General features: G+C 39.6%; 1 protein-coding gene across 3 annotated transcripts in view; it reads right to left on the bottom strand.

Annotated features, from left to right (window-relative positions):
* Positions 1-7,673: 7,673 nt before the first annotated feature.
* Positions 7,674-22,043, bottom strand: part of cadm2b (cell adhesion molecule 2b) — a 142,064-nt gene continuing 127,694 nt past the window's right edge. For 2 of the 3 annotated variants that reach the window (XM_069534620.1, XM_020088014.2), the window contains 6 exons: positions 17,612-17,770; positions 17,211-17,301; positions 16,134-16,312; positions 11,393-11,419; positions 9,662-9,784; positions 7,674-9,576 (listed from right to left, as the gene is read on the bottom strand). In XM_069534620.1, the coding sequence (XP_069390721.1) occupies positions 9,458-9,576; positions 9,662-9,784; positions 11,393-11,419; positions 16,134-16,312; positions 17,211-17,301; positions 17,612-17,770 (698 nt within the window). In that variant the 3' untranslated portion in view covers positions 7,674-9,457. The remainder of the gene's footprint in view (positions 9,577-9,661; positions 9,785-11,392; positions 11,420-16,133; positions 16,313-17,210; positions 17,302-17,611; positions 17,771-22,043) is intronic. The other variant, XM_020088015.2, reaches the window with a different exon arrangement.

Genomic DNA, 22,043 nt, shown 5'->3' with positions numbered 1-22,043 from the left:
CGATGAGATTATTAATATGATGTTTAAATCCCAATCAATAACCAAAATACCTACATATTCATACTCTGTTAAAACCACCCCTTGTTTTGTTTGCTCAAAGACAAGTTTAGTTTGACAAGTGCATCCTGAATCAGTAGAATGGTGAGAGAATAAAAAATAAGGTGGAAAGCTGTAAAAAGTGAGGCTCAAGTTTCCCGATGCATTCCCTGGGATCAATTGCTTGTAATGCATTAGCTAGATAACATAGGTTGTAATGTGAACTGTGTGGTTTACTCTGTATATACAAACACTATTAATAGATATATTAGAACTGCAGACACAACATTAAACGAATGACCACCAGCAGTAATATGCTTAATTAATAAATACAGTCAGATAATTCACAGGTTTATTTTTCATAAAATGAACCTTTTTGGAATTGTACTGGATTTTGTGAATTAATCCTAGAAAATAATATGATATAACTTTCTTGACAGAGGCTGTGCCTTTATTTAAGTCAATGGGATGGGTCCCCTGAGCATCGAGCAAGAGACCATTCTTTGTTTCTTGCTCCTGTCTGCATTGTGCTACATCCCACCTTGTCCAAATCTCCTGGATGATTTCCCTTTGTAAAGCGCTTTAATACAGATATAGATTTTCATTAAACTTAATGGAAGTAGACCTTGTGTCTGAGCAGAGATGTATTTTTATGTGATATTTCCTTCGTTTAAAACGCTTTAAAGGGAGAATGTCATGCAAACCGAAGTTTGTTTTGGTGGACATAGCAACACTGTTCCTCACCGGCAGCTGTATCAAGCATGTTTTTTATAGTGTTGATCCAAAAGCACAGTTTGGAATGAAATACGTAAAAACTGACTGGGGTCAAAAGGCTGTGCAGCATCGAGGCGATCAAAAAATCATTAGATGAGAAAGATAAAAATCAAGTCTGCAGCTGCACTCCTACACAAACCATGGATGCACTGTTCAATCAGTGGCAGCGGTTTCTGCTTGAAATCAATATAGAGACATTGAAAATATCAGATTTCAGCACACAGGTGTGTGTTCTCCGAGAATCATTCAAAACCTCAAAAACTTGTGATACCTTCCACACCATGTGGTTCAAAAATTAATAAATACGTTCTGATAAACTTATGTTAATGTTTGTACTTTTACATATGGTCAGGAAATCTTGAGTACAAATGAACACATATGATGATCAACAGCAAGCGAACCAAGTGTTTACACGATACAGTGTATAAATGTATGTGTGATTACTGAGGTGACAGATAGGTGTACACACTGCACATAGGCACCAGCACAGTGAGTATGTTGGGCTGGTGCTATTTTAAACTGGGGACAATTAAACCTGATGTCGTCCTCTGCTATCATTATACATACTGGAAATAAGACACTTGGACGATAATGAGGCTGATGCCAACACCTGATGTCCACCCACATCCAGACAGCTGGCATCCTGCAGCTACAGCAGTTTGTTAGGTCTGTTTTAAAGGTGCAGTGTGTAGAATTTAGTGATATCTAGTGTTGAAATTGCATGTTGCAAACATTTCTGCCAATAGTTCCCTTTCACCTAAATCTTACACACTGGACCTTTATTACAATGTTTAGGCATTTAGCAATAGTGTTTGCATTGGAGAGGGTGTTATTTGAAAAGGGTACTGCAATAATAGAATATACAAGAGAAAGCGTGTTATAATGGTCATGTATATGTTTTTCACATGTTATTGCTTGTTTTTAAGATCTTAAATTTTAAGATCTTGCAGTTTGACATAAAGTAGTAACATTTGGATTACTATTTAAGACGTTTGAGACCTTGATTTCAAGTGCAATACTTTAATTTTAAAATATTTATGATGTATAACTGCATTTTGTATTTGATATGAATTCTTTGTTTTTAAACTTGGACTTGACTTGATTCATAATCAATTTTTTGTAAATGATCCCACTCAGCGTTATTCTGTCCTAAAAACAAAAACCTGACTTTCTTCACTACTTATGATTTTAGGGTATCACCCAATTGTAAGCTTTTGATGCGTTGACAAATTAATTTTTCATCATCCACTTGTCATGTCAGTGATACAGTCGGGTGGAATTTAATAGTAAATGATAAATACTATGTTTTCTACAGTAGTAAAACCAGAATAGTAGAAAAGACAGGTTCACGACTGAGGTTAAGAATATCTGAACATTCAGAAAAATGACAACTTTGACTAATTAAGTTCTTTCGACGGTTCATGTGTTTGGATCAGTGCATCAAGCATTAATTTAGCCTGTTTGTGAGAGACACAGTAATTTAGTGGCACATCATCTTTCCCTAAGCTGTGTCTTTCTGTCCACTAATAACTGGCTAGGTGTCCATTTGGCCACTGACACCCCACTTCACATCATATTTCCTGTGGGAGCATCCATCATTTCCATTGATTCCAAGAGACGTGCACATTAGCTGGAAATGACTGAGGTTGGGTTCAAGGCTTTCTGCCAAAAAGCCTTTGTGCACTTCATTTAAAGTGATAAAAGGGTCTATTTTAACCAACCTTACCAAATAGTTATGTTGCCTAAACTGAACAAAAAGTGCAGCGGAAAATCAAAAGCCAAAAAATCTGTCTGCCAACAAGGCTTTCTGAAGCCCTAAAGGCAAACTTTTCCCAGCGTCCTCCCCAGCATGAAGGGAAACTAACGCTTTAAAAAGCTCACAGAACTTTAATAGACTGAAAGGCGACAAAAACACAGTTGAATAAGCATCAATTGGTATCTTATGATAATCTCTGAGGACAAAAACAAATGCAGCAATGTCTTTTCACCCTAAAGAAAATGTAATCCCTGTCATCACACTCATGCTATGATTTCTTATAGCCATCATTTTATTGGAGGAACATCAGTCTCCCACTCACTAATATTCCAACTTTAATTATGTCTCTGGTGATTTCCTTGGAAGAATCTCAAGTGCTCAAATCCAAACAGATGGCACGCTATTTATTGCATACCTTATGCCACAGGTACTCGCTATTTCCCCCCAAATGACTTCCCAAGACAAGGCTCCCCTTTATGTATTCTCTTGGGCCTGCACGCTTCAGAATTCAGCCAAACAATACAGGGAAGTTTGTTTTAATTAGATCTAAAAATATGATATAGAATAAATCAAATGGCAGACAGACAATCCCAGGGCAGGCTATTTAAAGATGAACCACAGAGGATGTGAGCCAGTGTGGATGAATGACTTTAAAATACAGTGGGTAGCCCTGTTTCAGTCATCAATCCACAGGCCTGCATGTGGCCTGATTTGAACAGCGAAGCCGCTGCCTCACAAAGTGGAAGCCCTCATGCAGCAAACAAGGGAATTGTATCTGACTGTACACATTCATCTAGACTAATGGCATGGTGATGCACCCAGGGGGATACACAAGCTCATGTTCTTTGTTCCAGATCATTTGACTCCTCCTAACTTCCACTCGGCCCTGTCACAAGTGTAAGTGTGAGTGATCTGTTTAATCTCATCAAATATGATTAGGCAAAACACATCTCAGGATAATATCCTACAGCCCTTGGATTCAGCAGTGATACGGATGAGGCGTGTATGTTGTCGTTATAAGTCAAAAGGGGGCCACGGAGAACTCAGCCGCGCTCCACCTCTCTTAGCTCAACTGGAAAATTTGCTGTTCGAATGTATTAGAGTGAGAATACATTTAGCTTTCGGGTATTTTGACAAAAGTCCAGGAGTGTACCTGCGATGCTACTTGGCCTCACTATGATCTTTTTCTTTTCCTGCAATGACTCTTTCTTCCAAAGGGACCAGCAGGGCTGTAAACATGCTGTTATTATTCTAGCCAATTCTCCATTAGAAGCAACTGTCAATCAAGGACAAAACCATTTATACAAACAATGCCACCTCCGGCTTCTGAGGGCAACAATAACAAGACTCCCAAAGTTCTGAAAATGAAAAGGAGGATATTGAAAAATTGTGAATTTCATCTTCCACAGCTCTTTGCACCTCGCCTTTGGGTGCAGAGCAATGATTACAAGAAAACTCTTCCAAAAATATTTGTCCTGGCCAGGAAGCAATATGAGAGATGACACAATCTAATAATTCCAGAAATATCTTTCCGTCTGTCTGTATATGACTCACATATCTTGAGAACCATTCATATCATCAGCTTTATAGTTGGTGCTTGTATTTTTAAGGGCCTGAGGAAGTGCAGTGTTGAATTTGGTCCAATTTGGAAACGAGATATGTTCAATATTAATACAAATCTAATAAAAAGGTAAACTTCCCCTTGCTTTCTGTGCAGGTTTTTGGGTGGGGCAGCATCTGCAAACCAAGAACATACGTCTTCTAAGTCCTCTGATACCTACAGGAACAGCTGTTTTCCTTTCCCATGATGGGTAACAAACACGATCTAATCAACCTGCAGAGTCAGCGCCACTCTGCCATTAAAAAAATCAAACTGTGTACATTTGTCATATAACTTAACAATTTGCCTATTCCAGAAATCTGTCTGTATGTGGGACGCATATCTCAAGAACTCTTCATCTTACTGACTTCACTCTTGACCTGTGTATTGTTCAGGCCCCAATGACGTGCAGAGTCGAATTCGATGTGATCCGAGCGCACAATACCTTCAAGACTCGAGACTCATCAACTCAAGTGACATTGCCGATTACGACAAACAGCACATTCACGATAACATGCCGTGTCAACAGCGCCAAAGACAGCTGATTCACCAGTTCTGGGTTCTGCGTGCTGAATAAACAGGTGAACAGCTCTTGCTCTAGGTGAGGATACTAGAGATACGATTTGGGGTCTGGAAGCCCTCTAGCTCATGTTTCTAGTTTGACCAATCATGTTTGAGCAGGCCATGGCTGCCCGCAGTGTGAAGAGCAAACAAGGAGGAACACATTGACCGAAACGCATTCACATGCAGACAGCTGTTAAATTACCCAAAATGCCCTGGACCTAAAACATCAACAAAAAGTAGAAAAGTTTCTGTTGTTTGTGGAGAAACATTCAAATCGTGTGATAAAATTCATTTCAATTCAATCTGGTCGGACATTAACTACTCAGGCTGTTAACAGTATACGGTGAATGGAAGATGGAGGCCAGAATATCTGCAGACATTGCCCCCAGACGTTAATTCATCATCAGACTTATTCAGTGGTCTCTGAGTTCGCAACCAGCATCACCCATCGTTCACGAGTATTAAGAAAAGAAAAGAAAACAGTTTTTTTCCAGTGGAGGATATTGTGCTTATTGTTATCAGTGCCACTGATATCTCATTAAATCTGCAATTAAAAACATGATCCAGAGGACGATCACCTCTTCATCACTTCTGTTGAGCGTTCACCGCGTTCGCGCCGCAATCCCACTCCATCTTTGAAATCCTTTGATCCTTTTCCTTCCTCAGCAAATCGCCCAGTGAATTACACAGGGCCATTTACATGCTTGGATAGTGAAAACAAGTGGAATTACTGTTATTTCTGCATAACAACATTGTGCCGTTAATCCAAAAAGAGAGGGCCAGTATTTGTGTCAGGGTTGGAGGGCTTTTCACGCACAGTCTGTGCCATAGCTTCTCCAGTTGTCACTAATCTACAGCAGAAGAGTGGGATGAAAAAGAAAAAATATCAGTCTGTGCTGACAACAGTCTTGTCCAAGTCGAGGAACTTTACTTTTTTCTGCCCAAGTTTTGTTGAGACAATAGAAAACAGGCAAGTATTTAATTGTACAACTAAAAGGACTATTAGCTCATCACTGTAAAATCAGCATTGTGCATTTGATGTTTAAGTGTGATAATGTTTTTATTTTTATTTTTTACAGATATCACGTTGTCCCCTGAAGGATTTTGTCAGAAACTTCTGTTCAGCTATGATAAGAGTTTATTGTGAGCTGGAGGACTGATATGGATGGTGCCTGCAGGGTGCAGGGGGGGGGGGATCAGTTTCTCCAGTTTAGTAAGACTTACAAGGCCTCCTCAGAGGTCATGCTGCGGTTGTTACATTGCCCAGGGTATGGTTCTCACATTTCTAGGGGTAAAGAGAAAATCCATTTTCCAACTCCCTTTTTTAAACAACTGCACACGAACCCCCCCTTGATATCCAATTGCTAAATTATGATGGATTCTGAGCATTATATTCTGCCAGGCATTACTCAAGACAGTCTATCTCAATTTACATGGCTTAACGAAGCACTGAGCTTTTAATAACGCGAAGGAGCGCGATAGTGGGAGCTGATGTTTATTTGAACTGGCTGAGCTTTTGGTGGTAATGATTATGAAGTGAGCAGCGGGAACCGTCTCGGTGAGAGGAGGAGACGGGGGGGAGCGAGGCACCGTGCGAAAGGAGGCAGGTGGTTGGCCGGACAGTGCGCCGGTAATGGCAACATTAGTCTGCTGGGAAGCAACATTATGCTCAAGGTCAATGGGAGCTGAAGAATGGAGGATGGTAATGACTCGGGCCCCGTGTCCTGGAACGAGATCTCTCCCTTTAAGGATGTTGAGATATTCAATATGAGCTCAGTAATCTGCAAAGGGCTATTATATCCATCCTCAAATTTCCAAAAGTTAATCTGTGTCACTGAAGCGATGCTAATGGACCATAAAAGGTCTTTTTTTGTTTTTCTAAATTGGTAGGGCTCATTGTATGGATAGTATCCAGATCACTACTGTATGTGTATGATACTTTAATCAACATTTGATTTAATCAAATGGGAGTTTAATTAGGTTTATTGTATATAACGCAAATCTAAAGACTGTTATATTTAATGTCATTATTTAGAGATTGTGAAAAGCCTTTAATGCAGATTTGCAGGTTGAATGTTGATTATCTTTGATATATTCACACTTTTTGATGTTGTGCATTCTAATATTCATGTACTTGTTTAGGTGTGGTAATTAAGAAGACATGAACACCAGTAACACCTGCACCATCTATAAATCAATCATCCACCTGTCTTTTATATTTTGCAACAGTGCAAAAGCAGCATCTGCACTTCCCCGCAACATTTTTACTACTTCCCCCTTTTTTACATTTATTGCTTATTTTATTATCTTTTCTAAATGCATCCCATTTGCATTCTCCCTTGTTAGATGCCATCACTGTTTTCTTTTCCATTTATCTAATTTCCCCACAGGGATTAATAAAGTTTCATCTTCCAATTAAAGCAATCAGCTGCGTCCCGACATCCTTCACCATGTGGCACAGAGCAGTTTGCCTCCAGTTTCCCTCACCTAGCCTCCTCTGTGTCGTTTGTTAAAACAAGGGCAACAGCAGCCTGCTGTCCCGACATCTGTGGGTAGTTTCACAAAGACACTTCAAGCATATTGAAGTCCGCTCCAGTGAGACGGGAGGAACTCAGGGAGACTCGAGTCTTCCGTTTGTCACCCTGTATTAATGCACAAATCATGAGCAGAGCCGAGAGCCTGGGGCAATCTTCCCGAGGAGCTTCTTGGCTTTTTAATCCTAATATGAGTTAGCCGTTTTGCATGCATTATTGATACTAAAGGCTGACAAATACTCGGTTTCATGGAATAATAATTACAACGCTGATTTGGTCGTGGCATCGTCCATCAACATATGCTCTCTTTTATATGTGGACTGATATGTGGGTAATAGCGTCACAATTCAACAGCACCAAGCATAAATCATGAGCGTATTTCAAAGTACAAACCTCTTGACGACAAAAATTCAAGTTGTTCATATTTTAATCCACACTTTGTCTCTCTTTTTTCTTTTTTTAACAGTGGCATAGTTGAAAAGTGAATACTCAATACTGAGAAAAAAGCAAAAACCTCACACATCCCCCATAAAAAGCAAATTAATTACAGCGATTAAAACTTTGTACAAAATGAGTTATTTATAGCATCATATTGAACTAACAAAATAACATGTATGAGCATTGGCAATGAGGTTCAATGTCTTTGATACAGTGACTATATACAAGTGAGGGGATGTCTGATTCACCAATGCCTCAACATGTCATTAGTACTGTTTGCAGCAAACTCAAAGGCCATAACGGTGATCCTTGTATTGTTTTTCATGGTATGTTTGAGAATTAAAAAATGGAAAAGTTAATGTCAGACAACTACTTTAGTAATAACAGCAATAATATCAATCAATATAGCATTATATAATAAATGTCAATCAATCATAATAATAAATACATATATTCTGACCAGATTTTTTCTTTTCTTTTTACATTTTAAGCAATTAAGCAATGAGAATCCCTGTTTGAAGAAATCTTCAAAGTATGAAAACAATCTCATCAAAATGACCTGAAATGAAAAGATATAAGCAGTGTTCTTTTCTTTCACTGAAATTGAATACTTACACATTATTTACACACCTTAGAGCAAAACAACCTCCTGTTAGATCAATGGAAAAAGAAAATATTTGAGACTCATGGAATACTTTAACTACTGTATATGCTAATATACAAACTGTAATGTGTCAGGGATCCCAAGATTCAACAATATTGTTCACCAATATTCACGTTGGCAAAGTATTTTACAGCAATATCAACACATTGAGCATAGTTGTTCAATAAAATCCAACATAAATAATGAACCCCCACAAGGTTCCACTCACTCGGTTTGGATCTTACATATGATCGCCAACAAAAATTAAAGTTCCTCATCCGTGACAACAACTGTGTACTGAAATCTTCATCGTGTGTCTGACACCATCTCCCCAACTAGACTCATATTGAATCCTGAGACAGTTGATGTGTTTTCCCTCTGTTTTAGTCCTCAGACTTTGTGCTTTAATTTTCTGACTTGTTCTCAAAAATCAACAGCATGAGTAAAATAAAAGAAAAATAAATCATTGCAGGAATAAACAGGCAGCGAGAAGTGGGAGTCGATTTCATCTGGAGACAATCGCATTGATTGTGCTTCTACCTTTTATTTTTTGTGTGTCTGGTCTGCTTTGTGACGTTGTTTAAAAAATGTGCAGTATGGCTGCGGAGGGGGTAAAAACTCCAGGCAACACCCGAGACCCTCCGATCTCTAAAGAGATGCTTCTGATGTCAATGTCTGATAAATCAGTGGATTTAACATAATTTGTTCTGAAAGCGAAAACAGATCGAAAATGTAAGTCTTGACTCTAAAGTCGAACTGAAGCACATTTCTGGTTGCATCTGAATTTTACAAAAAAAGGAATTCTGCAAAAAGTTAGAGAGAATAGAGATTAAGCAAGCGATAAAAGAAATACAGAAATGTATACAGCATTTAGGCACCGTACAACTGAAAGGGACATGATCCAACTGCACATGGGGCACATTGCTTACAAAAGGAGAAGGCTATATTACCAATGGATACTTACAAAACCAGCGTGTCAGAGCATGAGCTTTTCAGAGCAGAGAAAAGAATATGAAGTTAAGTAAAACAGACAGTGATGCTGAGGCAAGTAAAAATTGCATGTCTGCTGTCACAAGTTGTCATGAAACGAAGGAAAGGAGTGTAACGGAAGTCTAAATGAAGTACTCTTTCTTTTCCTCTGCATGCACGTGGTTTCCCTCGGCGTTGATGATGGCTGTGTCGGCATCTGGGGCGTCCTCCGCTCCTTTGGCCTCGTGCGTTAGATAAGTCCCTGCGGACCCAAAGCGAGTTATCCACACACATTTCCTCCAGGCAAGTAAATTGTTATTCAAGGCAACTCCGGCGACCTATTTTACCTTTATGTCTGGCCAGATATCGCCCAAGAACTATTATCAAGCACAAGGTGATGAAGACCACGACTGCAACAACGCCGCCGATTAAAGCGTGGTCAGGTCCGTGTTGTCCCAGAGCATTAGGATCTGAAATGAGCCAGAGAGAGAGACAGGGAGGGAAATGTGGAGAGATGATATTAACACCTGCAAGATGTTGGGCTGGAGTCTCATGCAGCTGCAGACATTTTGCTGAACAGCGATGAAAATATTTTGCTCCTTCAATTATTGTGATGCAGCTTTTTTCTTAGCGAACAAAGACTCAACAGCCCCAAATGAGCATCTGCCATATTTAGAGCAACCTGACGTTGCTGCTTTGAAGAGCTTGAGTTGATGTATAAAATGAGTCATCATAGGAAATACCACAAATCTCTTAACAATTGAAAAAAATCTCTCGTTTGCTGGACTTTGTGTTTTGCTTGTTTCCACATTCTTCTGCTGAGGAAAAAAGATCTGTGTTATTTAACATTAGGCGTCCGGGGCAGAGGGCGAGCTGAGGTTTTCCCGAGGCAGCAGCATGCCTTTGTGTCAGTTGTGTAATAACCCCTTAAGTGGCTGTGTCTTTACCGTGCACCTCGTGCGCTCTCATTATCTCAAGCTGATGAATGGCTTGTGCTCAGGTTTTGCAAAGTGACCCTGGGAGATGACGACGGGGATGTTCCTACAAACCTTGTTACGCTCTTCTGCAAGCCGCATTTTCAACAGCCCACAGGGAGGCAGGGACGTTAAAAATGACACACACATAAAAAAAAAAAGAAAAGATGAAATTGTGAAACATGCAGCTTAACTCCATGCAGAATGGAACCACAGCTGTTTTATCAGGGATTCACAGGCAGGCACTTCAGACTTCCAAAGCAAATAACTGTTAATAACTGCAACACTGGAATTAACTCAGTTTTGGTTGGATGTCGATAGATATAATGACCTGTGCAGGTGTTCCACTGTCAACAAGGAGCATAAGCAATTTTCATATCACACTCGAGACGAGCAGAACAGCTCGGGAGTAAATGACCGTTAAGTATTTATACTTGTCCGACTGGGTTTTTGAGCTTTAATTCACACGTAAATCCTCAGACAAGCTACAGATGTATAATCAATACAGGGCGCAAAGTATTTCAACGACTTTGTGAAACACTAAGACGACATTTCAGATGCGACAGTCATCTGGTGTTTAGTTACATGAAGGCAACTTGAACTCTTTCTATTTTCTTTTCATCCTGCCTCTCATAGACACAACCCAGCTATTTTAAACTTAGCAAAATAACACACCACACACGAGCACATCTAAATAGATTTAAGTAAATGTTCCTTGAAAACTGTTATTTGTGTGATAAGAAACGTGAGCGGTAGAAATAAGAATTTTGGCCGTTCCCTTCCATTCACTGCCAAAACTCACATGATCTGAAATCAAATATTTACACAGTGGCACAGATACAATCTCCAGCTCAGCATCACTCGGATTGCACGATGGAATAGATGGTTCTGAGACAAAGCAAACCAAAAAACCTATTGTGTGATAACTTATGCAGCCTGTGACACGGCTAGAGAGGAAGCGGCTGGCGTCAGCAGAGTGAGCATCCATGCATGGTGATGGCTTGGCTCATGCTGGGTAAAGGCCGTGATGTGTCCTGACCCAGATCCAGATCCAGCATCACACTGTAAATCTGGCTTGCAATGATCATCTAGTGGGATATTTACCTGCTGTAGGCCCTGGAAAGTCTTTGGCTGTTGCCATGGTTGCAGACAGTGATAGCAGTAAGGGAAGACGAGGGGAACAACACCGTGATAAAAAAGGATGGCCACAAGGTTCAAAGGAAACACGAGAAGTTAACATGGTATTTTTTTAGTTTTCACTTTGACTGAAGTGACGGAAAGCGAAAATTGTAAATACACGCTTAACTGGAGTCACTGGAAACAGTGACTGGGAGAGGAGCACAGGAAACATTGATGATGAAGAACAAATGCATATATACTGAGACGTTCTTCATGTAAGTGGTACATTCTTAATGGGTCTGTTCACCAAATATCACAAAGAATTGCTCTCAGTGGTTTGTAACAAGATGCAGATAGGTTTGGTATTTGCTGCATCTCAGAAACAAGTCTGTTTTTTTACCTAGAGGGTTTCATTTTAACCCTTGCCTGTTTGTTTGCTTGTTTTGTTAGCAGGATAATGCAAAAACTACAGAACAGATTTGAGAATGGGACTTGATCCAAGAAAGAACTAGTTTTTTTTTATATTTTCACCATTTTCCCAGGAAATAATTTCTGACTCTTCATGCAAGTTTCATATAGGGGGGTTGGATTTTTTTGCAGACGATGTAAGGTAACAAATACGGCTTCAAACCTGTAAATACCAACAATGTTTAGCAGAGATAATGTGGATTCAATAGGGTCTTAACAGTTTATATGTTCCTTCAATAGTTATAGAAATACAAATATTTTAAAAACGTGCAAAATAAAAGCTAAGTGCAAGCCTATGCAACACCAGAGGTACAGTATTGCGGACGTCATACACCTGCACCTGAGTATTAAAAAAAGAGTCTACAAATATCGTTGAAAAGTAAAGTCACATATTTTATAGCATTGCTTCTAGAGGCCAAATCCTTAGAGTTTAAAGGTCCCCTGTGGATTTTGTTGTTTGTGTGTTTGTTTTACCATTAGTATTGCCTTGGATCAAAGTGTTAAAGAGTGGTGTCCTGTTTTGTTTGGGACTGTGCACAGACAAAAAGCTCCACGTGCACGGACACAAGATCCTGCAGCTATACTAAAACAATTTTGTTTTAGCAAATATTTCATATGAAAGAAAATACATTCCAAATGTTTTTGCTGCACCTCAAGGAATGAATATAAACACAATTTCTGCTTGTTTGAAAGAAAACCTTCCGCGGGTTGATTATCAAAATGAAGCACGTCCCAAATCTCGGTAACCTCTGTTTTCTTGCACAACATCAAAGCTTCTCCGACTGTTAAAGCAGCTACTTTGCATATTTTACCTACAGAGAGCTGTTGTGGCTCAACACGACAAAGTCAGACACAGACACTACAATGCTAATTACATTAAAAGAGATGAAGTGAGGTAAACACACTGGTTAACTTTGTGTGAACGTAATTGTAAACGTGTTCTTTTGTGTGGTTCAAACAGTGGAAACCATTTAGCCTGAGAACTAAAGTATAAACCTTGATACTTTATATTTTCTGCTCCTGCAAAGATGATGTTCTGTGCTGCTGGTTTACAAACCGTCGTAACGTGAGTCGGTAACTTACTCAACGAGGTCTGCTTATTGACAGCTTCCAGTTATAACTCTAATCAGAAACAGACATAAAAAAAAAACGCTGGTGGTGAAGTAACAGTGCTGTGTATAAAAATGGAAAGAGAGTATTGAATTCATCCAGAAACACAATGTTATTTTCTATCTCAAAGCCTGGTTGTTAGCTCATCAATCATCAAGTGTGTGTTCGGTGTCATGTTCGTGAGTGCATGGAGCGTTGAGGCGAGGGCATGGGGGGGGGGAGGGGTGCGAGTGTACCTGCGAACACAGCTGCCTATGCCTGATGTGGGAATGTCGGCATTAGCAGACTGGAAGAATGGAGGCTAGAGGGGGAGGCAGGGGAGCTGGAGATGGAGGGTGATGACGTCTGCTAAATGAAAACAGGAACAACGTGGAGCAAAAAAACCAAACCTATCCACAGGGAACAGGCTCAACGTGAGAAAACCCAAACAGCACAAATCAATGACTGCGCGTGGCTGCTGAGGCTTAATGCTGATCTTTCACCTCAGTGAATACAAGCAACATCAAACAAATATGCACAGATGATGAAATGCAAGAGTTGCACAAATGACTCAAGCTCTGAATGAATCAATTCTTTCAAAACATATCTTTGGGCAGAGGATGAGTCATACATGAAGGACTCAGATTTCTTCCATCTGTTGTATTTTCCAGCAGCTGATGATTGGTTGGTAAATGGGCGGCACACACGGAATGAAAGACTCAGCATGTGTCACACTCGTCGAGGTGAAAATGTACAATGAACGAGAAAATATGCGAGAGCAGAGCGCGGCCGCGGCTTCACGACACGCGCGCACGTCTCTCAGCTGCATTTAAGCAAACTGCTATCTGTTACCATCTCCCCGGCTTCTCAGACAGAGTAATTATCATGTGTGGCGTTCCCCCGCTTTATTTAATACAGTGTATCATGGAGCATAATCGGGGGAAGATGATGAATTGCGGCTGAGCGATAACATTTATTGCTTCGTAGCTCTGCTGTCATTAGTAAATTAGGCTAAGAGGCTGAGACGCTGCAAAAGGACCCGGTTAGTATTTAGCCAGACACAGTGGTGCTGAAGAACGACTGTTGTCATCAGGGAAACGAGGAAGTCTCACACGTCTTTTACCTGCTACACTCAATCTTAGGACCCGGGATCTTTGTGTTTTGCTGTGCGACAGCTCCTGAGGGTTATCAGTTTCGCTTTTGCCTTGGTTAATCTCCCAAAGAGTGAGAAACAGCTCCTTGGCACATATACCCTATATTTCTAACAACAAATTTGAAATATATATATAATCTTAAATAATGCAGAAATCTCCCTGACTGTGAAATGTGAGGAATAAAAAGCAGCACATGGCACCCAGATATGACAGGATGATATGGACAAGCCTGACATTGCTGCCTTACCCTGTTCATTGAGCATGCTGACAGAAGCGACTGAGATAACAAAATCTGAAAGGGACGAATGTGTCGTCCTCCTTTTCCTCCAGTGTTTCTCTCCCAAAAGCCTCTGCCTTTAAATTTGAATAAAGAAGCTGCCGTGCATCCTGTAACTGCTTGTGAGCTTGAATAAGTCCATCACCAGAGCTGTGATAAGTCACTCCCAAGCAAACTGCACTCTCATGTGGGGACGGTTTAATTGGCAAAAACAAGATGAATTTATATATTCTGTCCTTGTTCTGTAATTTTTTGGACTTGGCTGCATTTGATAAACATTACAAACATGTGCTACAGAGGCCCTAATGATCCGTTTCCCACACCACGCTGTCTTTATTCCCTCCACTGTCTCGGATTAACTTATCTCTCCTCCAGGCAGCACTTGGAAGCTAAATTCTGCATCCTTAACACTTTTTTCCCCGTTTCCTCACAGGGGAGGGTCCTAAAGCCGAACCTGTGTGCTGATATGTGTGCAGTTAAGTAAACTGGTCTATATCCTGCGCAGTGACAAGGCAAGAGAGTATGAAACTCGAAGAATTGTTGTAAAAAAACAGGTGTCATGCACGACTATGGATGATTGTGCTATACATTACCTAACATAAATTTTGCTCCTAAAATACAATTAACATTAATCTGAATTAAAGATATTTAATGACAACTGAATTTACTATACTATAAATACTGTGGCCGGCCATGTTTTACTCTATTTTATCAAATTATTTACAGATACAAAGAAATTATTTATCAAACTAATATTATAATGGATCATACCAGTGTTTTATCCCATTGACTACAAATCACTTATACCCTGCTGAGGTAGAGCAAATTGTCATTTAATTATGTGGTGGGAGGTTTGATGTTAATTCCTAAACAGGACAGAAAACCAGATGGAGGCAAATTTTAAAACTTAATATTCGACTAAGATCAATTTGCAGCCAAAAGATGGTGTTAATTCTCTTTTGAGATTTGCATTTGTTAGCCTGTCATAGCACAATAACACAGTAGGAATATATTGGCAACCAAATTTTGTACAGATTTAAGAATAAACTTGATGAAGGATATCTTTAAAAAAACGTTATGGCAACCAAGGGCTGTTTCAAATGTTAACAAAATAAAATCAATCTAAAACCTGTTTTGAAATAGTGTCGAGTAAACCTGGTAGTTATGGAGCTTAACCTTGCAAACTCACTGGCAGGGTCTAAGTGTTTTTTTTTTTCCTTCATCCAAACCGGTGCAGGTCTGTACAGCCAGAGGAACGATAAGCATTATTCAAGGTAATTGTTAATGACTTGATAAATCAAATTTAAAACATATTTGCAGATTTATACATTTATCCATTATAATTATCTGTGCATGTGTATCCTTCACGGGGGCTGTGGATGACTGGAGTCTGTCAGTTCCTGAATGAACCCTAATGACTGGTAAATGACTGTCAGTTGTACGTCTGCATACAAAGCCGGCATTCGAAAATGTACCGTAAACACGCCTTCCACACTCGATTGTGATTTGATAAAACAACTGTCATTTCCAGGAGACATTAACATCTTTCATATTCGTGGTGTTAATGCTTTGTTATCCTGTTTTTTTATCATATACCAGTGCCATATATAAATATGACCTCTTTAGATTATGTAGCAGGACTGATAAGCCCCCATGCTGACTTTATATTTTTGTTATGACTGCCGACCATCTTTGAAGAACTGATCATCCATAACGAGATCCCGACTGAAGTACCCACCATATACAAACAGTGTATATTCAGCACTGCTGGTCCCCAGGTGGTTGCTTGCTTCACAGCGGTATGTGCCATTGTCTGTTTTGTTTAGCGTGGTGATGGTTAGCTCTCTTCCTTCCACAATCATGCGCTCAATGTCGGGGAGCTCGCCTCCATCTTTAGACCACAGCACCGGATCAGGTCTGGGAAAGAAAACAAACAGACAATATACTCTTTTTTAAAAATCTTGATACTTATTATATATTAAGCAATATAATAAGCAATAAACTTCAAAAAAGTATTATTTTCTCAAAGGAAGACGAATGGCATGGAGCTCCACAGCTTGGTTCCGGAAGTAAAAATACCCCTCATTTTCTGAGTAGAGATCTGGATTATCAGCCATAATATTGCAACCATCCAAGTTAAGATTATCACAGGAGATGATGAAAGTCTGTTCTACACTTTGTTATAAAGTCAAGAAGAGGTACCACACTACCCACAATCCTCAGGCGTAGGAGTGACGTCTCTGATTGGTGGAGCTCACCATTTACCACAAATGCAAAAACCATGTCAGTTACAATTTGGATTATAGAATTATATGATGTTTACAACAGAGCAACTAGGATTTCCCATGACTACAGTTGGGAATGAAGAACTGCACCATGTCCTCGACAACACAAAATGCTACCTACATACATACAAGACACAAACACTACATTTGAACACTACAGTAACAAGGCTAAATTCAAGAAGAAAAGCACAGGAAGTCGTTGGGAAGGGATCATTTGCAATGGCTTGTGGGATGTGTAGTTCCTTCACTCTTAATGCAATTATGTACACTGTACCGTTGCCCTTTTTTTTGCTCCGAATCAAATGTTTTTGGTCATGTATTCTCTCTTTGCTGGTCGGCCTGGTTCCAGGCTTAACACGCTTTTCATAAGGATTTTCTGAAACGTCATTGAAGAAAATGAATAAGTAATTTATTTCCAGCACCAGAGCCGTTCTAAACGTGGGCACTCACTGTTAACACTCTATTTCCTTCCTTTCTCATGCTATCAACTAGCAGCAAATTGAAGTTTTACAACAACCTTTGTGACTTACATTGGGTTGCCTATGGAAACACACTCCAATTTGAAGTATTGCCCTTCTTGTGGAATTATCATCGAGTGTGTGATGTCCAGATGTGGAGCATCTGTGGAAAAAAGACACACAAAAAAATCCATTGCTATGAGAGCGCTATGTGGTAGAGGGTTTAACTCTAACACCAACAAAGTACAACAGTAGTTAGCTCTTTACCCATCGGGCAACTCGTAGCTCCAGCCCATATCCCTGTTCTGCTTTGCTACTAATCCCTTACCTGCAAACTAATCCTACACTAATCCTGAGCAAATGCAAAGCTAAACCTGCAGACATAAATGTAATCTCAATCCTTGTATTTCTTCTCAATACTAATCTTGCACCTAATCCAGCTTTGTGGGGAGTGTGTGTGTGACGGCACTCACAGTGGACCTCCAGAACCTCGGTTGTCATGTAGGGGTTGGACAGGGACACGTGCTCCACGCTGCAAGTGTAGGCGACGCCGTCGTCCCGCTTGTCCACCTGAAACTGGAGGCTACTCCTGACGGTGAAAGATTTACCTGTGGCATTCAGCTCCTTGGTCCCTGCAGACAAAAAAAACAATTGTGTCAGATTCCTTTGAATATAACTGGAGTAACAGTTGTGGCTTTTGTGAAAGCTCTTCATAGGATTAAAAAAAAGTTTTGGAGAAAAACAGAATGTTAACTGAAATGTGAGAAAAATAAAAAATGTACAGTTGCTTTTCTGACACAGAAAGCTGCATTGTTGTTGTTGTTGTTTTTCTCTGCATCTCCTTTGAGGAATAGAATCCTTGGCCTTTGAAAGTCAAGTCAAAGTGGAGTGGAGTGAGAGCGTGTGCGAGCCTTGACTCGGTTGGTTGGGTGTGTTTGCTCCTCCAGGACCACCCCTCAAACATCCCAGTCAACACACACACACATACACACACACAACCATCGCTGTAGTCACACCTTGCTTTTCTTTCCTCGATTCTGTACTTGTTTGTTTTTTCCCCATTTTGTCTTCATTTAGACACCTCTTTTTAATTGGGATTAGTATTTGTGGTTTTACGGTTGCTCGCCTGGCATCACTTTGTTTGGTGGCGTCACATTTCTATGGAAACATCTGCATCAGGCTGCTCGCTGCACCCCTGAAGGCAAAAAGGACAAAAACCTTTTTCTACCTTCCTCTCCCTGACTCAATCAATACATGCAGTAAATGAACATGTATTTATTCATTTAATCACTTGGTCTATTAAACACTAAAAGCCTTTTGCAATGAAACATAGATCACCCACATCATCTTCATCATCATCATCATCATCATCATCATCATCATCATCATCATCATCATCATCATCCTCATTTTGGGCTGATCTGTTCCATTTGTTCCACTTTACTGAATCTCTGTGCAAGCAGATTATACCATTACATTTTTCACTATAACAGCAAGTGCAACTATTATTAGTTTTTTTTCCTAGTGGGAAGATTAAATAACAACTTATATTGTTCAGTACAGATAATCAAAAGTTTAACTTTGGTCTTAAAATAACCAAACTTTGTCTTAAAAGCTTAGAAAAGGGAGGACCAAGTTTTCATTTAAGCTTCATTAATTCTCTTTCACTGTGAATTACAATGACATCACCTAATTAGTAATTCATTAATTTTATTGTAGAGCTGGAAGTTTGAAAATATGATTATGTAAATTACCTTTTTCACAAGATTGAAACTGTGCACTTTTATTCTTTTCTGTCATATTTAATAACAATCAGTGGTGTTTGAATGTATGACACACGCATACACACACACACACACGCTCAGCAACCTCCAGGACACCTCACTGTTATTGACTAATTCATCTCATATGAGAATTTGAAAAGAAATACATTTAAACATCACATATCTTTCGAGCAAACAGGGGAAGTCAGAGGCTTTGCATTTTGCCTTGCAGTACATGAGGGGGCAGGAATTTCCTCTGTGGTGTCAAACCAAATCTCTCCAGCTTTTCCTCTCATTTGTCAAGTTGCCTGCAGCATTAGAGCTACCGCAGGGAAGCTGCGAGTCTTTAAAGGCGGCTGCGAGCATCGCCACAGAGCACGCAGCGGCAGCTTTCACGAGAATGGGAATGCGCCCAGGTGCAGCAGCTTTAAAACCAGATCCCTAAGAAATGAGCAGATCTGATGTCGGGAGGGGGGAATCTCAGTGTCTCACCAAGTTGAAGCCTCAGTGGCAGGATTTGATGTATTTTAAAGATCTACATGCAGGTGTAATAGTACTTGAGCTGGTGAGGTGTAGTTAAATTATATTTGCATTTACAGTGAAGAAAATACTTATTTGATCCCTTGCCGATTTTGTAAGTTTGCCCACTGACAAAGAATGAAAGATGAATGCAAAATACAGCCCCCAAAAAATGAATGGTCTATAATTGTATGGTAGGTTTATTGTAACAGTGAGAGACAGAATTTCACACAAAAAAGCCAGAAAATCACATCATATAAGGTAGAAATTGATTTGCATTTGAATGAGTGAAATACGTATTTCATCCCCTACCAGCCAGCAAGAATTCTGACTCCCACAGACCAGTTAGATTAGTCCTCTCGCTTTAAGAAAGTACTCAGACTCTATATGAAAGACACCTGTCCACAGAATAAATCAATCAGATTCCAACCTCTCTACCATGGGCAAGACCAAAGAGCTGTTTAAGACCTGCACAAGGCTGGAATGGGCTACAAGAGCATCGGCAAGCAGCTCGGTGAGAGGGACACAACTGTTGGTGCGATTATTCTGAAATGGAAGAAACACAAAATGATCATCAATCGCCTAGGGTCTGGGGCTCCGCGCAAGGTCTCGCCTAGTGGGGTATCGATGATCGTGAGAAAGGTGAGGCATCAGCCCAGAACTACACGGGAGGAAGTTGTTAATTATCTCAAGACAGCTGGGACCACAGTCACCAAGAAAACCATTGGCAACACACTACGCGGTAATGGATTAAAATCCTGCTGCGCCTGCAAGGTCTCCCTGCTCATGAAGGCACACGTACAGGCCCGTCTGAAGTCAGCCAATGAACACCTGAATGATTCAGAGAAGGCTTGGGAGAAGGTGATGGGGTCAGATGAGACCAAACTCGAGCTCTGTATGTAGAAAACAATTTCAAACTGCGCTCCTTGTGAGTCATTCATTGACCAACAATCACAGTCTGTGATGTTTAAAGAAACGTCATGGTTTCTTATCCTCTAATTTCTCATTTAATTTGCTGTTAAAAGTGTAAACTCAATAAAAATGTTCTGCCTGATTTAGCAGTTGTTATTAATGACAAATTGGTACTTGATATGCTTAATGATTAAACTTCAACTTTTTATTTCAATTCTGGTTTTCTAAGAGGAATATGACAATCCTAACTGACTTTCTAGTCTTAAACACTTCGGTTGAAATAATACAGTATATTTGTAAACACACTATATTTATATGGACTTTTATATATATTTATTCTAACAGACAGTTTTAATCCACTCATTGTCACTGGTTGTGATGTTGTTTTATAACCATTATGGCTCCAAAAAAGTATTGATCGTGAATTCAAAGTTTTATCACACAATTGTATTTTCAGTTAAAAGAGATTAACTGTCACTTTCAATGTCTGGTAAAATTATGAAAAATTGTTGCAAATATGAAATAACAAACAAATATAATCAGAGAAAAGATGTGCACTGGGCTCAGGTTCTTCCAAACAGCAGGGGCACTGTATTTCTGTAATGATGCTGCACAAGATCAATGCCCAGTGTATCTGAAAAGTTTGCGCTGAGACAATTAATTAAACAATGAAATTTAAAAGATCTAAACATGTTTACACACCTTTGTTTGACATTTTATTTGGTTTTTTAAATTAATTCTGTCATATACAGTTTAGAGGATCATTTTGATGTTTTGATTTGTGGGATTGTAAAAACAAGCAGAAAGCAGCAGACATAAGTCCTCTATAAACCTCTTCCCCCACGGCTTCTGGTTCCTTAAATTTTGATTGTTGATTACTTTTATTACATTCACCTAAATTATAAAGAGGTAAACAGATTAGTTTGCAACAGAGTTGAATTGAATGTGGAAATGTGAGTGTTTCAAAATAGCGACAACAAAAACACACCAATTGAGGCATAAATGTGAAAAAAACTATTAAAGGTTCTACAACATATGCTGGAATATTCTTGTAACGCTGCTCCAGTCTCCGATATGCTCTCGAAAATATCACACAAAAACAGAAGAGGAGAGTAATACAGGGAGTCGTTGTTTTTAACAGGTGAACAGATGTTAGACTCATAAAAGAAAAACAATACTGAATTTAATTGTGCTTAAATATGAGAAGCAACAAATCTCTCATTCTTGATGTTGATAAAAACAGGTAATTAATGCAGCGTGTGTATGAATGGGTGCCGTGATTCTTGATTTCAGGGGCTGAGGAGTGAAGTAAAAGAAGGCAACTAAGAAATATACAATAAATAAACCACAAAAAATGAATAAAATAGAAAAGTAGACACCTCTGAAAAAAATCTACAGATCTGAATGGTCTGTTTTTATATAAAACTTTTCTAGTCTTGATGTTTCAAAGCACTTTAAAGTGCTCTTACTGCCATTCACACATTCATACAGTGCATGTAGGTGCAGCACTTTCTCTGTTTCACATCACTCAGCAAAGCTGTCTGGAGCAATTTGGGGACACAGAATGGGGGAGACAGGGATCAAACCGCTGACCTTCTGGTTAGTGGACAACCCAAACCATCTCCTGAGCCACAGCTGCACTTAAATACAACACATCTCCACTTCCCCCCATTGTGAATTCATACAATAATGAGACTAAATTATCTCAGTC

The sequence above is a fragment of the Paralichthys olivaceus genome, chromosome 11 (genome assembly GCF_024713975.1).
Source record: "Paralichthys olivaceus isolate ysfri-2021 chromosome 11, ASM2471397v2, whole genome shotgun sequence".
Lineage (NCBI taxonomy): Eukaryota > Metazoa > Chordata > Actinopteri > Pleuronectiformes > Paralichthyidae > Paralichthys > Paralichthys olivaceus.
Note: the sequence above shows the minus strand (reverse complement) of the source record. Positions and strands in the feature narration are given on the sequence as shown.